Source organism: Haliaeetus leucocephalus, unplaced genomic scaffold (genome assembly GCF_000737465.1).
Source record: "Haliaeetus leucocephalus isolate CR32 unplaced genomic scaffold, Haliaeetus_leucocephalus-4.0 Scaffold566, whole genome shotgun sequence".
Taxonomy (NCBI): domain Eukaryota; kingdom Metazoa; phylum Chordata; class Aves; order Accipitriformes; family Accipitridae; genus Haliaeetus; species Haliaeetus leucocephalus.
Window position 1 is genome coordinate 4,654,054 of NW_010973002.1, and position 14,961 is coordinate 4,669,014.

Here is a 14,961-nt window from a genome sequence, read left to right on the forward strand (position 1 = left end):
AGCTCAACATCAGTTCTTCTCATCAACTGCACTTTCCCTACTAGAAATTTAGCCAATGACTTAAGGAGTATATCTAGCCGAATCAAAGGTGTCACGAATGTGGATGTATTAGACCTTTACTTTACTGTGGTTATTATAATTTTTGTTGTAAGGTATGAAATGTGGTTTCTACCTACTGCATGTATTTTCTTACCCAGATTGTGATATGGATATGTTTCAGGCACATTATTTACTTCCATTGACATGGGAATTTTGGGTAGAAAGTGAGGCAGATTGCCACATCTGCCATTTTAAAAAAATACTGTCTCTCTCTCTATACGCATATATACAAACCCAGCATCCTATCATTCTCTGATGGTGGCATACCCCTTACAGCCTTCCCAATTCCCTTCGGGTTAAAATCTTTAACACTTCTTTTGAAGCCTTGTGATATAATTTTCAAGGACATGGAATTGCTGATATATTTTTAATTACTGTCAAGTAAACCCAGACATTCTACAAAGATCACCCTCTGTCTTTCCATTCCAGATTCATTGGGAAAAAACATAAAAAGTTACATTACCACAACAGGGATCTTTTTGAAGCCTTTGCCTTTTTGCTTTAACAGTCATGTTTTTCAACATGTGGTCTAGTATAGTTGCTTGAATTACATTTTCTGTTTAACTCTTGCTTCCCTCCCAGAACTTTAACACAATAAGAGCTACAAAGGTCTTATTAGACTTAGGAACTCTGGCATGATATGGTCCCCAAGGGAACAACATCCTTGAAAAAGAATACCCTGTGTAACAGTATGACACAGTGACTGCTTTCTTCCCAAACAAAAAGCATATGGGACTCCAATAATAGACCACCTCCAAGAGGGATACTGCACACTCGGGCTTTGACTAAAGTAAATATAATAACTTGTCAAGCATGTTGTGGGGAGCTGTAGATTTTCCTCTGGACAAACCTGGAATATCAATTAACTCTGTAAAATGCTTTGTGCTAATACAATGCAACTTCAGACCATCAATGAAAAGTGGTTAAGCACAAAAACACAGGATGTTATTCCAAAACATAACCTTCCTCATACAGTTTGTTTGGAGATACGACCTATCACTGAGACAATAACAGTAGAAGTCTATCTCTGTAATTTTCTTTTGGTACCTAGGGAATGTCAACAGCATACGAAACAAAGAAGCTTCACTTGTATATTACATTAATTCCTGGTTAACAGTGTCTTGCCTTGATAACATCCACCTTTGACCATGAATAAAACCAAGTATGTCAAGACCATGGAGATAGTATTGAGGGAGACTACAAAGATTTAACTGAAAAAGGACACTGCAGCAGCTCTAATGTGCCTCTTAGAATATAATCAAATTTTAGCAACTGCAGCATCTATACAAAGCCACTTTAAAAATGCAAGTTTCCTTTTTTGGTTTTCAGCATGCCCCTACTACCTTCTAAGATCTGACTTAACAAACATAACAGTGAAAGGGTGTATAGCAGTATAACACATTCCCACATTAAGGTCAAGCATGATTGCTTCATGAGACAGAATCAATCATGTTATGTACTATGGGAGTTTAATGTTGAAAACAGGAGTTTATTAGTAAGAGCATTTCCATCCAATTTATAATACTGCTAATAATCAGTCTTTTTCATTTTGGTAAGCAACTGATTTTTTAAAATATTTTCAGGTAATATTAGCCTAAGCATCAGTTAAATGTCATCTCCCCCCAAAAATGTAGTAGCCCACCTGCATAGATTAGGGTCTTGCGTATGCTGAGGCAGAACTGCATGACCCCAGCTGCAGCTTCTCTTTTTATAGAGTTGATAATACCTTGAAATGGTGGCACAAGCTGGAGCTGCCAGCAGTATCATTTGGCAGCACAACGGCTAAGCCATGTTCCTTGTCCTACATGCAGACTTGATGGTTTGGACTGGCACTCAAATTACCCCAAAAAGCAACCTGCCCTACTTGCTCCTCTATATACTTACTTACTGGGTCCATGGATCCTGCTTCCTGATGCTTAAAATAGCCTTTCAACAGAGTTACTCTCTTTCTTAAAATAGAGTACAATAACTAAATGTAACTGCACAATGATCAGCAAGTACCCATGATTAGTTGTTGTACTTCCCTTGTGCCACTGGGACTTGCTCAGAAGCAGGAACACCTATTTCATCTGTGCATGTTTATATGCACATTTATACATTAGGAGGGGAAGAGGAAATGGTTTGGCTTTAATACTTCTCAATTGTCGAGCTACAGTAAGGTTGTCATAGCTTTAAATATTCACAATTACACTCTTATTTCTTAAGGCTTTTGGGGTGGTTCTTTTGTAATTATTTAGACTCTCTTCACATAGACTTGAAGCAAACCTCACCAGCTGGTCAGAAACCTACACATTTTTTCCACTAGCCACTTGCAAAGAGCACCTCAAGGAGCCGAGTATTAGAAACATAGAGCTGTGGGGTTGCGCAAATCAAGTATGTGTTTATCTGCCATGCATGTCATTTATGTCTCCTGTATAATCAGGTGATATTCTAGGAAATGCCGCTCTCCAAAGCACAAATGAAAGACAGAAAATGATCTGAAGCCTGCTTATACCAATTGGAAACTTTCCATTGCCCTCAATGGCTTTCGACCAGGCCATAAATGCCTAAAATTAATCATTTCACATGACTAAGGCAAGTTGTCCCTCTGAACTCAAGGGACATGCTGTGCACAGGCTCAATCCTGCTTGCATTTCTCATGCAAGTAAGATTTAGCCCCAGCACAGCAGGTGACCTGAAAGTGTACGGCATGCTACAAGAGACAAATAGCTACTGCGGTGAACCTTGATGATACTGGAGACAACTGGGCCTAATAAAAACAGCATTTTATTTATAAGGTGCAATTAAAATCTTGAGTTTAACTTTCAAGTTTCATATAATGAGACCAGTGTTTTAACAAATGGTACTGAAAGTACCATTAAGGGAACTGTGATAGTAAAAGATTATCTGCAAAAATGTAGCATTTGCAGTGCACCTTTGTTCATTCAAAAAAATGTAAATGTCTGCCCACCAGACTGTCTGCTCTGGAGGGTAAACCACTTAAAAGTCTCGTTATTCAAACGGATATGGCAAAAATACTTTAAAACTCTGTTTCATTACTGATAATGCTCAAATTCTGTCTATGCACTAGAGTGTAATCATTTACGGTGTTGACTCATGTTTTACTGGTAAATGGCTCTCTGTCATAGCAACCTGTTTTCCCCCAGCAAAAAGTGTTTTATTTGCTGCCATGAAAACCGTGGCTATCCACCCACTCAGATATGAGCACAACACTTACTGCAAATGTCACAGCAATGATTATGAAACAACAGCAATGTGAGTCATGCGGGATTACAGCAAAACAAGTGATATTTTGGGTGATTTTGGAACACTTATCCTATTATTAGAAACTTCTGTACTTTGTGTATCTGATGAAAAATTGATTAGATATATAGCCTTTGAGAGCTGGCAGCTAATGCTAAACTAGAAAAGAGATATGTAGCAGTTTGGCGGCTGTTAAACTACCAGAGAAAATCCCACTGAAATCAAAATGCACTGCAGCTGAGATTTATGGAAAAATGTTTGAGCCCACAGGACCACAGTATTAAAGAGTCAAGTAACCAGAGAGGTAAAGAAATCCCTGACTGGATCCAGAAATGGAAGTCCATACTTTCAGCTTCTTAGCACACTTCCAGCATGCTAAGTGACTGACTCCAGCACACAGAGCTCAACTTCTAAAGGAACTTTTTAGGCTCTTTTGAGCATCCACAATTGTTTGGTGGGGCTATAACTTCTGATGTCTGGCATATTAATGGCAAATGAAGCGCAATGCAGTGTTCTGTTAATAAACAGAATATAAACCTGCTGGTTGTTGCTACAACCTTTCCAAATCCCCCCAGAGATTGCCAGCCTGACCAGATTGTATGCATTTCTGATGGTGGTTCAACACTGTGGGCAAATGCCCAGAAACTATAACATGCAAAGTAACAAGCATCGTGTATCAGTCTGAGACATTATTCCCTTTGCATTTTGTAGTATCCTCAGGTCAATAATAAGATCCAATTGGACAAGATTTCCTGTTTAATACAGCACTAACACCCACATATTACAAACTTCTATCTAAAATGTTCCCAGTATCAAAATACACCATTTAATTTCACTGAACTAGGATCTGATCTAATCCAAATGATGGATCTTACTCTGCATCATTTAAATTTCTTTGCAATTGCATACAGGAGGGCTATGAGGCAAGACCACATGTTAGCCATCAATGCAATTTTTTTTTCTTTTTGGTTACGGGCCAGAGAGAGGCTACTAATCAGTGTGCAGAGGTCACCCACCTGCCCCCTGGATCATAGTTCACACACACAATTAATTCATTATGGGGAAAAGTCACTGCTGGAGGTTGAACTGCCCATTCCAGGTTTTTTTGAGGTGAATGTCCTGCCACTGACCTGGAGAAATAGCTCCATTAGCTAAAACTCTGTTAAATCACATTTTCTTATGCAATTTTTCTAACATAAACAGTATAAACCAACAATTAACAGAAAACTTTGCCACAAAGCAGGAATTGCTGCAAGTATAGGCACTGGATACAGAATATTGTAGAATTTGATTCTCTCTTTGTTGCATTAGTTTCTTGTCCCTTTACAATATTGCCACGGAAAGCATGACTTAGGCATGTCATCTATGCTAAATGAGGTTTATCACAACTGATTTACCATCTGCATTCCTGTTGTTATAGGCATGTATGTATGAAACAGAATAAAGAGTAGTTAAGATTCCTTCCGTGTACAATCTCGCTTTACAAAACAAGCATCCAAGACTCCTGGCATGTCAGTTATGTTGATAAGTACTGCCCTGACAAGGAAACTGAGGTACATTAAGATAAAAGGCAGATGTGATAAAGGTTTTAGTCACCTAACTCCGATACTGTAATTAAACAAATTTACTTCAGCAGTCATCTGAACCTGGGACCACCTTAACTCACACGTGTTAGGGTCACCAGTGCCTAAATCACTCTTTGCACATGAAAATTCTCCATCAGCATTCAGCACTGCTCACTTCTTCAGGTTATCCCAGAAGGTAATGTTCTGCAACACAGATGCTTTCAAGTTCCTTCCATAGCTCTCTCCCACTCTTCCAGTAGCATTACTGCTGCTTTTGTTTGGACTTTTGTTACCAAAAAGTCTCCTGAACATGCATCTCATATATGAAGATGTATCTCATATATAACATACTCTGATGTCAGCCTGCAGTGTCCTGGTACCCCTGACAATTATATCTTCTGCAAGTACTCTGCTTGTGAGTATGATCAAATTGAAGTTTCACATCTCTTCAGTCTAGAAATCTGAGTAGTTATCTACCCAATAAAGAATCTTACCTCAGCTTGAATGTTAGATGGCAAAACTGAGGTTTCATTTTCTGTTACACTGCTGGTCGGACCATTGCTTGGGGAACTGGGGCCTGATCCAGGGGAGCTGCTACTGACTGAGGATTCTGAAAAACAGATTAAGCATACATGAATTTCATACTGGAAAGAAACACATGATCTTGATTAATTGTATACTCTTTATGGCACAGGTTTTTTTGCTGTTGAAAATTATCTATTGGTTATGCTATTTACTTACATTAAAGATTTTTAATTAATCCTCCATTTCTTTGGTTTTCCTTTTACAGTGCTAATAAGGAAAGACACTCTTGATCTTTCTCCTTCTTATCTCTCTGCTTCACAAGGGAAGAATTTACTATTTATTTTTCCCACAAAGATGGTATGGTACTGAGTATCAGGCAGAGATACAGACATAGAACTTGTAATGAGTAAAAACAAAAGAAAGTCTTTACTTTTTAATTGCAAAGAGTCCTGCCTCTGTAAGAGATCAAAATGACAGAGATAGCAGGCTTGCAAAGGTCATGATAACGTGTCGTCAATTCATGAGGCCTACTGCCATCCTCTTTCTGTTTAGAAAGGGGATGAGCCTGTTGTGGACTAATTACGTACGCAAGTAATAACGGCAAAATATACACCTCTTTCACTACATCTTTGGCACAAATATGAAGGAATATTTATAGCATAGAAAAATTTTAAAATAGCATTTGAAAGACTGTATGTTATCTTGATTTAAAATTTCCCAAGTTCTGTCTAAGATAAAGGGGAAGAGGATGATCTTGTCGTGTGCTGTTGTATTGAGTTATTCTAATCCTACACTGATACAAATTAAAGTTATGTAATGGAAACAGTTAACAAGGTTAAAGATGGAAGAGTGCAGCATTAGTAGAGGTAAGCTATTTCATGGGATAGCTTTCAAATTAAAGTACTCAGGAAGTTAAAATAATTAATATCTAAATGTGGCAGTAAATATTCTATAGCCACTTCTTTGCTTCTTCACTCTTTCTGCCCCAGTTCACATGCAAAAATATATCCTCACTTTGACTAAAATTACTGTGAGATTTCCTAGCTGTTTCTTGGACCTGTTACTCTTTCCTACTAGAGATGACTTCAATTTACTGAAGTGAATCTGTACCCAGCTATACTAACTGGTCAAGTAAAGTTCTCACATCTTATTTTCACTAGTTTTCACAGAAGAGCAGAAAGATAAACTTATTCTTTTCTCTCAGTTTTTTAAAAATTACAATAGCACTTTTTGTATAAATAGGCAATTAAATAAAGCACTATTTTCAGTTAAAAGGATAAAAAAAAAAAAAAAAAGGAGAAAAAGGCTTTGGCCAGAAATGTTTGATCAGGGAAGTTTTGATTATGAAAGGTGCAATCTGTCATATAGCTAATATTAATAATTAAAGTGGTAATTTGTAAGGCTCGGAATTATTGTCAGAGCTAGGAAGAGAACACATTTATATTCAGGTTTCTGCTCTTTCAATGGTCACAGAAAAGAACTCCTGGGATAAGTATTTCACATTATACCTTACTTGTGAGCATACAAAATATAAAGAAATCATCTAAAACTAAGGGGAAGTGGAGATCAAGAATCTCATAAGAGCTTCAGCAAATGGAAATAATAAATTAGCTGTAAAAAAATTCTAATCTGGAAATAATTTATAGGGAAATTACCTTATTTAGTTACTCTCATACTTACATTCACATCCACATCCCAGTTTTACACATGACATACTGTGAAAAGTTGTCATAAGAATTGTATGTGTGGGGACATTGACATGAATTTGTTCATGTTTGTTATGTTTCCATCTGGGTGTGACATAAGTCTGATATACCAAGTGAATTCAGACACATCTGACAGACTAGTAACAGTTGGTTGCATAAACATATGACCTGATTGTAACATCACTTGAACAAGCCATGAAGCTACCAAATATCGATGCAAAGTCAAAGCAAGAAATGTCAGAATGAGGTCAAATACTGTAAATGCTCTTTTCTTTCAAATCAACAGTTAAAGCCTTGGCAGCATACTAATCCTAAGGAGAGGACTTTAGGCTGTTTGGGAACTTGGGTGCAATTCTGCAACATAATATACATAACAAAATTTACCACTCTGCAATACCAAAGATGTGAAAGAAAGCCTTAGCATCCATGGTTCATCAACCCTGTCACTTTTTAAGTTCAAAGGCAGGAAAAATATTGAAAACAAATACTACTTGATGACAAACTCTTACTTTGCTTTTTTTCCTTTTTTAATCCCTCCCTATGTAGCTAATTCTGTATTTTTACATGCTAGAAGTTCCCTTTCAATTACTAAGAATACTTACTATCTGCTATGACCAACAATATGCCACTGAATCTTTAAATGTTTCAACTCTTTCTTCTCAAAAAACCAGCTTAGTAAGCCCTTACATCAAAAACAGCTAATATTGACATTTTCAAACAAGAGAAACCAGAGGAATGAGCCAAACATAAGATTCCAAAATGTCCTTGATTAACCTAAGTAATGCCAGATAGGTGTTTTTGTGCCTGGTATTAGTATCTGCATTTTCCATGGGCGATGGGAAGTGGGAGGTGAAAGACCCAAAATATTGTCCCTGTACAGAAGACACAAGTGAAGGGAACAGACTATTCTTGTTTTCTCCTTTGATGTCCCTTGCCACCAACAGTCCACCATTTGTTTGTTCTTGTACTTGCTGTTGTAAAGTACTGGTTTCCAAGCTGGTTTGAAAGTATGGCTTTCAAATTGACAATGACTTTTTAGTAAGTTGTAGAAAACTTTTGATTACAAGCTATTTACACACAACCGTTTAATATGGTTTTCTTTTCAGCAGCAGAAAAAAAAAGATACAACCTTTTGTTTAGCAAACGGTTTCAATTCCAAAATACCACTACTATTCTGTGAGCAGCTGCAGCTGATACAGAATTTCTCCATTCTTAATTACCTGTCACCTCAAAGAGTCGCTTCTTGAACGAACTGATGTTTCCATCCTTCCTCCTGAGTAAAGGACTGCTTCTCCTTTCTGTAACCTTTTGTTTTAACCTTGAACGTACCTTCAAATTAGGCTCTGATGCTGGAAATGAAGAGAAGAAGATAAATTATTACAAATCAAATTGCTACTTTGTGTCAGACACCACTGACATTCCCTGTAGGCCCTCATCTGATTCAAGGAGGGCTTGGAGGCAGAGATTTTACTGCCCATCCTCCCCAGCCATCCTGCTGCTCCTCATACCACTCCATTTTAGATTAGAGGCTAGGAAAGAGAGGAAGAGAGCTGAAAAGCTTTGGATCCCAGTATTTTTCTCATCCCATTTCAACTCTGAAGTTACCCATTAATTATTGTTAATATCATAAGCATAAATTAGAGATGAATGCAACTTTTATTCTACATCATTTTTATCTCTCTTGTAGGTGAAAACATGGATGGAAATACAGCTTGGAACTTGGAGCCTTATAATTGGATTATGGTCTGATGACAGAAATAGAGAGAAGCCTCCACTGGTGCCTTTTGACTTCTCTTAGAAATATAAATTACGACAAGCCTTGCTGGCAGAACATTTCTTGGTCAGCAATTTTAGGCCCAGAACTTCAATGTTTTCTGAGTAACACACCAAACAACTAGATTTATGACAGTGTCCTAAGAACATTTACACAGCAAAATATATGCTCCGAAAATGAAGAAGCAGGATTGATTCCCAGAAAACCTAGGATTATATTTAATGCACCTTGGGTAAGTTCCACCTTGGTTTCCTAAATGGACACAGCCTTTTCATGTGAAGGCCAGAGATGAAGCTCTGCTGTGCTTTTTATTTTGTGATATTTTTAGCATGATCATGTACTCATTTATCTGTTCTAAGTAAACGCTCTATCAAACAGACTCCTAAGAGCTAGTGAAAAATAATTGTGGAATAGAATTTGTTTGTATTTCCCTTTCGGGAACTGAGGCTTGGCTAAGCAGTATCTCAAAATAGAGAGAGCTGGAAACTGGGATCAGTTCTCTCTTCTATGCACAGACGTAAGCCCAGCCCCAAAGAAGGAGCAAGAGTTAGCAGAAAAATGAAATAAATGAAATCTACTTTCAATTCAGCATTATACCATTTGTCACTTCAGGGCAGAAACTCAATCCCACACTTCTAATTCCAGTCCCTGCCCAGCATGTACTACTGCACATTTTTTTCCTGCTGTCCCACTTGTTCCCTCAGGGATGTGGCCATTAGAAATGCTCACACAAGAGCAAAGGGGCTGCACTTCCATTGGAGTGCTGCTCTAACGGCAGTACCTGCAGTCGTGCGCCAGCCTTTGTCATGTACTACATCGCTCTTGGCAAGTGCTCTCTTCTAAGTGGCTTGTGCCTTGAGTACATTTCGGACCAAGATATGCAGGCTAGCACAACACTGGAAATCTTTAATAATAAAAATATCAACAAGAAATTTATTTTTTATCATTTACTACCATTGTTAAGACCAATGGTTCTAGCGACGGAGTACGGATGACTTATTTGCTGTCTATGACACCATTTGCTATGAAACTGAGAATATAAAATATAACAATGGGCTAAGATTACACTACATGCTTTCACCACAGATCTCACCAGGTATGATGACATTTGGAAGAAAAGGTGCTCATTCTTTTCGCACTTATTGTTATTTCGATTTATACTATTCAGTACTCTTAAAATTTAGGAGAATATTTCCATTCCTGTGACAGACTAACGTGATACAAATCCTTTGCAACACTCACTGGAGAAATGCTCCACTTCTATATGAATGTTTCATGCTCAGTCAGAGCAATTGCCTTTCTATTTTTACCACATTCCCATCATATTCTGCATCTGAATCAATCATATAAGCAGAGAAAGCAGACTTTGATGTCGATGTCTGAATTTACGAGCCATCTGAGAAGACAGCCCTTGCATGAAAGACAAGGATAATTCTTAAATGGAAACAATCGATTTTAAAATGAAAAGGCATGGAGAAGAGTGGTTTTAAAATTATAAAATGAACCTCCCAATAAAAAACAAAGCCAAGGTTTGAAGAGTGTTTGCTTCAAGTACTGGCTTTCTTGAATGGCTCCCATGAGACACTGCCAGCTCCTAACATGGTACTAGCTAGGACTCGATGGCTGACAATAAGAATTCAGGTTTCAGTGCACTAAATATATAAAACTAACCAATTTGAGGATGTCTGCTCCAACGGACAAAATACAGAACTGGAAAGTGGTTTCTTGATACCTGTCTGTGGCTAAGGCATTGAGTTGGTGTGTGACTGTAGAGGTCACTGTACCATCCTGCCCCACTGAAGCTGAAGCAGGATTATTGTTGACTGCAGCAGGTATGGTTCACAACACCAATCCTATGTGCTTCAGTGCACTCCTACATGAAGGCAGTAATAACACATCTATAATCGCCAACTCTCTTCTGATAGTTAAAAAGGCAAAATTAAGTATTTCAAGCTTCAAGGACAGAACTGTGGATTAAAATTATAAATGTATATACATATATATACACACATGACTGCCCCAAAGCACATACATGAGATTATTTAGAAATTATTTTAATCCTTTAAACTGAAATGCAAACAAGTGAGCAAAAAGTGAAAATAAATTTTTCAGGTTTTTTTTTTAATTGAATTGTTCCCCTTGCAAGGCACTTGAAAGCCTTAGTGGCAAATAGTGAAGAATTATTACAATTAATCTGCCTTATGTTTCAAATGAGCATTTGGTTCAATACTTTAACTACTGGCTCTTAGAAGTGGTCTATAGAGGGATAATGCTCAAAATAATTTTGCATTAGCCACCTCTGTAAGCATTTCTGCTGCACGTTATTAGCACCTTTGCTCAATTAATTAAGCTCAGAGTAGCTTCCTCATGCAGATACAAGCCCCAAAGAATTAACCTTTTTTGGCTCTATAATACCACAAAATCACTGAAAAGACCTTCATGTAGTCTACTATATGCGGTGATTCAACCATAAACCAAGACACTGACTCAGTAAGCTAGTTGCATGTGGCTCACTTTCTGTACTCCAAGCATCCCACTGGGGTCCAGGACTCCAAACTAGATTAATTCTACCCCATAAAGGCTGCATCTTGTATCTCACCTTCCTGAGGAAATAGGGCCTCTCTAAAGCGCTGGAGGTGCTGAATAAGGTGGGGTTTGCTCGGTTAGATGCCTGCAACTATAGTGGGCTGAATCATCTGACCAACGAGCCAGAATGCCAGAGACAAGAGAAAAACAAGAGCACGTGGCCAGGAGTGCAGCAGATGAGGAGAACAGGACTTCACGTTTTCATGGCAGCAGGCTGGTAGGTTGGGCTATTCATGTAAAATCCTGCTAAGAACCACTATACATCTGCTATGGGTCTAATTGGCCACTATTAGCCTAGCCTCTTTGCTCCACAAATCTTTGCACTTCTACTACATTTAGCACTTTGGAACAAGTAATAATCAGTTCCCACTTGGAGAAAGGGAAAATAAATTATTTGAGACTGTTTTGTTGCAAAGAAAATGAAAAGACACAGCTGTTTTCTCTGAAGGCCATCAAAGTCCATGTCATTGATCTCAATGGAAATCAGTTGATACCCATTTGAGTGATTCACTTCAGTGGATTTCAGGCAAGACAAGCCTGAAAATGACTTTGTTTATGTAACTGCAGCATAATTTGGAATAACGAGATGTTGCAGTAATATGGCTTGTTCAGTCTCATTGCTATTACCTGGCTTATTCTGTTTTTAGTGCTGGTAATAATGAACTGGTATTACTCTTTAAATGACTGTAAGTGGGAAACAGGTATGACAGATACTGAAAGTATTAGTTTAAACAAGAACAGAAGATATCACAGGCAACCCAAGAATCGGTTACCTAACTCGTTGGCGTGACTTGTAACTGTCTCTCCAGAACTGAGAACTTTGGTTCTAGGTGAAGAAGAAAAACAGTGTCTCAATGACTTTTCTCATCTTTTATGGTGGCTTCATATAGCAGGAAAGAAGTAAGTAACTGTACTGTTAAAAATGCAAGATATACAGACTTCTATATAAGTACACATTAATTTTATCACAACAACCATCATTGCTCAGGTGAAAGAAAACTATTCTCTCCTGAGGAACATGATACTGAAACACAAGCATGAGAGATAGGAAAATGAGTTGGTGAAGTCATTATGTCCTATACTCCACTTTGCTTAATATCAGCAATTTGCAGATACCAGCATTAAAGAATATAGCCTGGGACCACATTGCTCCCAAATGAGCTGAGGTTTTTTTGACAGGGCTTTGCTTCACTGTTTCTTTTTATTAAACACACAGAGATATTTAAGAAGAAGGGATAAAAATCCTTTCTACGCATGGGGAGAGGACATATATATGAAGGGAATGTAAAAGATAATAATACACTACTTTCTGATGGTTCCTGGAACACAGTACTACTTTTGTATCAGAAGAGCGTGTGCCAACTTCAAATCAGCATTTTATGAACCCAGGCAGGAAATGGGGGATGGGAGAGGGTGCATAGCGAGCAGGTCCTCATCTTGAGGCTAAAGCCATATATAGGAAACCTGAAGAATAGAAAGTGAGCTTTTGTCCAGACTTCGAAAGGCTCTAAAGTGAAAGCATTTCCTTTTCCTCGCTGGCAGGCTGGCTTAGAAAAGCTGTGGGGCAGTCAAGGTAAATGATGCTAAATTTGGCTACAAAGATTCCAACAACAGCATGAGCAACAGCGCCAAATGCACGTCTTGAGAAAGAGAAATCATTCCCTATTGCCCAGACACCATGTGTTATCCCTAAGATTCTTCTGAAACAATAACTTAGACTTCTCTAACATTATTAAGTCAACAGAAACAATTATGAAAAAAAGACTTCATGATCTTGAATTAAGCCTTCACTGGTATTCTCTATTTCTTCAGCTGTCATCTTTTTTAAGCTGTGAAAGGTCATATATTATACTGATTTGAATATATTCTATGCTGTACTCCATGCAGGAGCAATTGTTTTTTCCTACCTTATATCTAACAAGTATCAATAAAGGAATACATAGTCAAGGAATCTTTCTTTTTTCACACCGCATAGGTTGTTATTTTTTATACTATTGTACTAGAGACCCATGCACAGATAAGCATTATATGCTTTACAACACACAACCATGGCAGTCCGTACCTGAGATAGATAGCTTAAAATCTAAGTTATAGGACAAAAGGATGATGTGTGGATATACACCATCAGAGGTACAAGAGAAAATAATGAGATGGTACCGGTTAGCACGATGGTGGTATTGCCAGCATACCAGTGGCTTACCCTTTGTCAAGTTTCTTTCTAGCACTGTGGCAACTGAGAATTTTCAAGAAGATACTGAATGTGGATAATGAGGTAACTCTGAGATCTCTGTCATGATTTCATTTGAAGCAGGAGGAGCAGAATGGAAGAAAACATACTGTGAAGAGATCCTCATTTTGATGGGTCCACTGCCTAGCACAACAGGTTCCTGGTCCATGCCGTGCGCTCACAGTCACATTGGTAATACACATAAGTAACAAAGCAGCCTGCCTGTCTATGCTGTGCCAGGACCTGGAGATCAAGGAAGAAGTCAAATCCCACCTTACTACTGCAGCAACAAAAACAGCCAAAAGAGGCATATCTAAGGTTCCTAAGAAGCTAGTCCAAGGGCAGTGGGCTTCCCAGCTTGCCCCTCAGTGATGTAGGCAGAATGAAAGGCACAAGATACCCCTATGCACCATCAGAAAGGATAAGTGAGAAGATAATCTGGGCTTCCTCACCATAACTATGAATGCAGCCAAAGCCAGGCAGAAAGCTAGAGAGGCAAAGAACACAGGTCAGGGACCAGAACTGCTTCCAGCTTCTTCAGCCACTTTGTGGAGAGCTGCAAATGAGTTTGTCCTTCTGAGACACCTGATGGTCTCTCAGCCTTTCCTCTGCCGCATGTGGTTCTTGCAGACATGTAAATAGTCTCTGCTCTGCGTGGAGTTTCTGACTTCTGCTCTGGCTTCCTGTAGGCAGCCACAGACTGCTTCAGCCACCTCCACAGAGCTGAATATATTAGGCATAGGCAAGATGAGCAATGACTTTTTGTTTTCATACGCGACTGACTGACATTTGCTGTAGAAGGCCATGTCACCATACTGGACAACACTGGACAATGAATACGTGGACATCCTCCCCACTGGCTGACAGACTGGAAGATACCAGCATGTAGTACAATTCTGTAGATTCAATGATTTCTAAATTCTGGTGATTTAAAATGCCATTTCTGGAAGAGTTTTAAATTAGATTAATGAGACTGAAAGCTATTTTTACATGCCCTCTAATGCTCTTCCACGAACTACATGGACCTGACTGCTGGGTGGTCCCAACAAGGCTGGAGCACCAGATACAGAAGTCCAGGATGGAGAGGCTTTGTTTTTCTGGCTTGCATCACCTGATGTGTTTTCAGCATATACCGAAACTGTTTCCTGTACAATCTTTCACTTTAAGGAGAGTGCTGGTCATATGTGAAACCCTTTAGTCCTTTGCTTTATTTTACTTTTGTAAAAGGTAGAATGC

The 14,961-nt window shown here is 38.5% G+C and overlaps 1 protein-coding gene across 2 annotated transcripts in view; it reads right to left on the reverse strand.

The window, feature by feature from the left end:
- Nucleotides 1-14,961, reverse strand: part of HDAC9 (histone deacetylase 9) — a 281,586-nt gene that overhangs the window by 200,223 nt on the left and 66,402 nt on the right. For both annotated transcript variants that reach the window (XM_010577624.1, XM_010577625.1), the window contains 2 exons: nucleotides 8,359-8,487; nucleotides 5,402-5,517 (listed from right to left, as the gene is read on the reverse strand). In XM_010577624.1, the coding sequence (XP_010575926.1) occupies nucleotides 5,402-5,517; nucleotides 8,359-8,487 (245 nt within the window). The remainder of the gene's footprint in view (nucleotides 1-5,401; nucleotides 5,518-8,358; nucleotides 8,488-14,961) is intronic.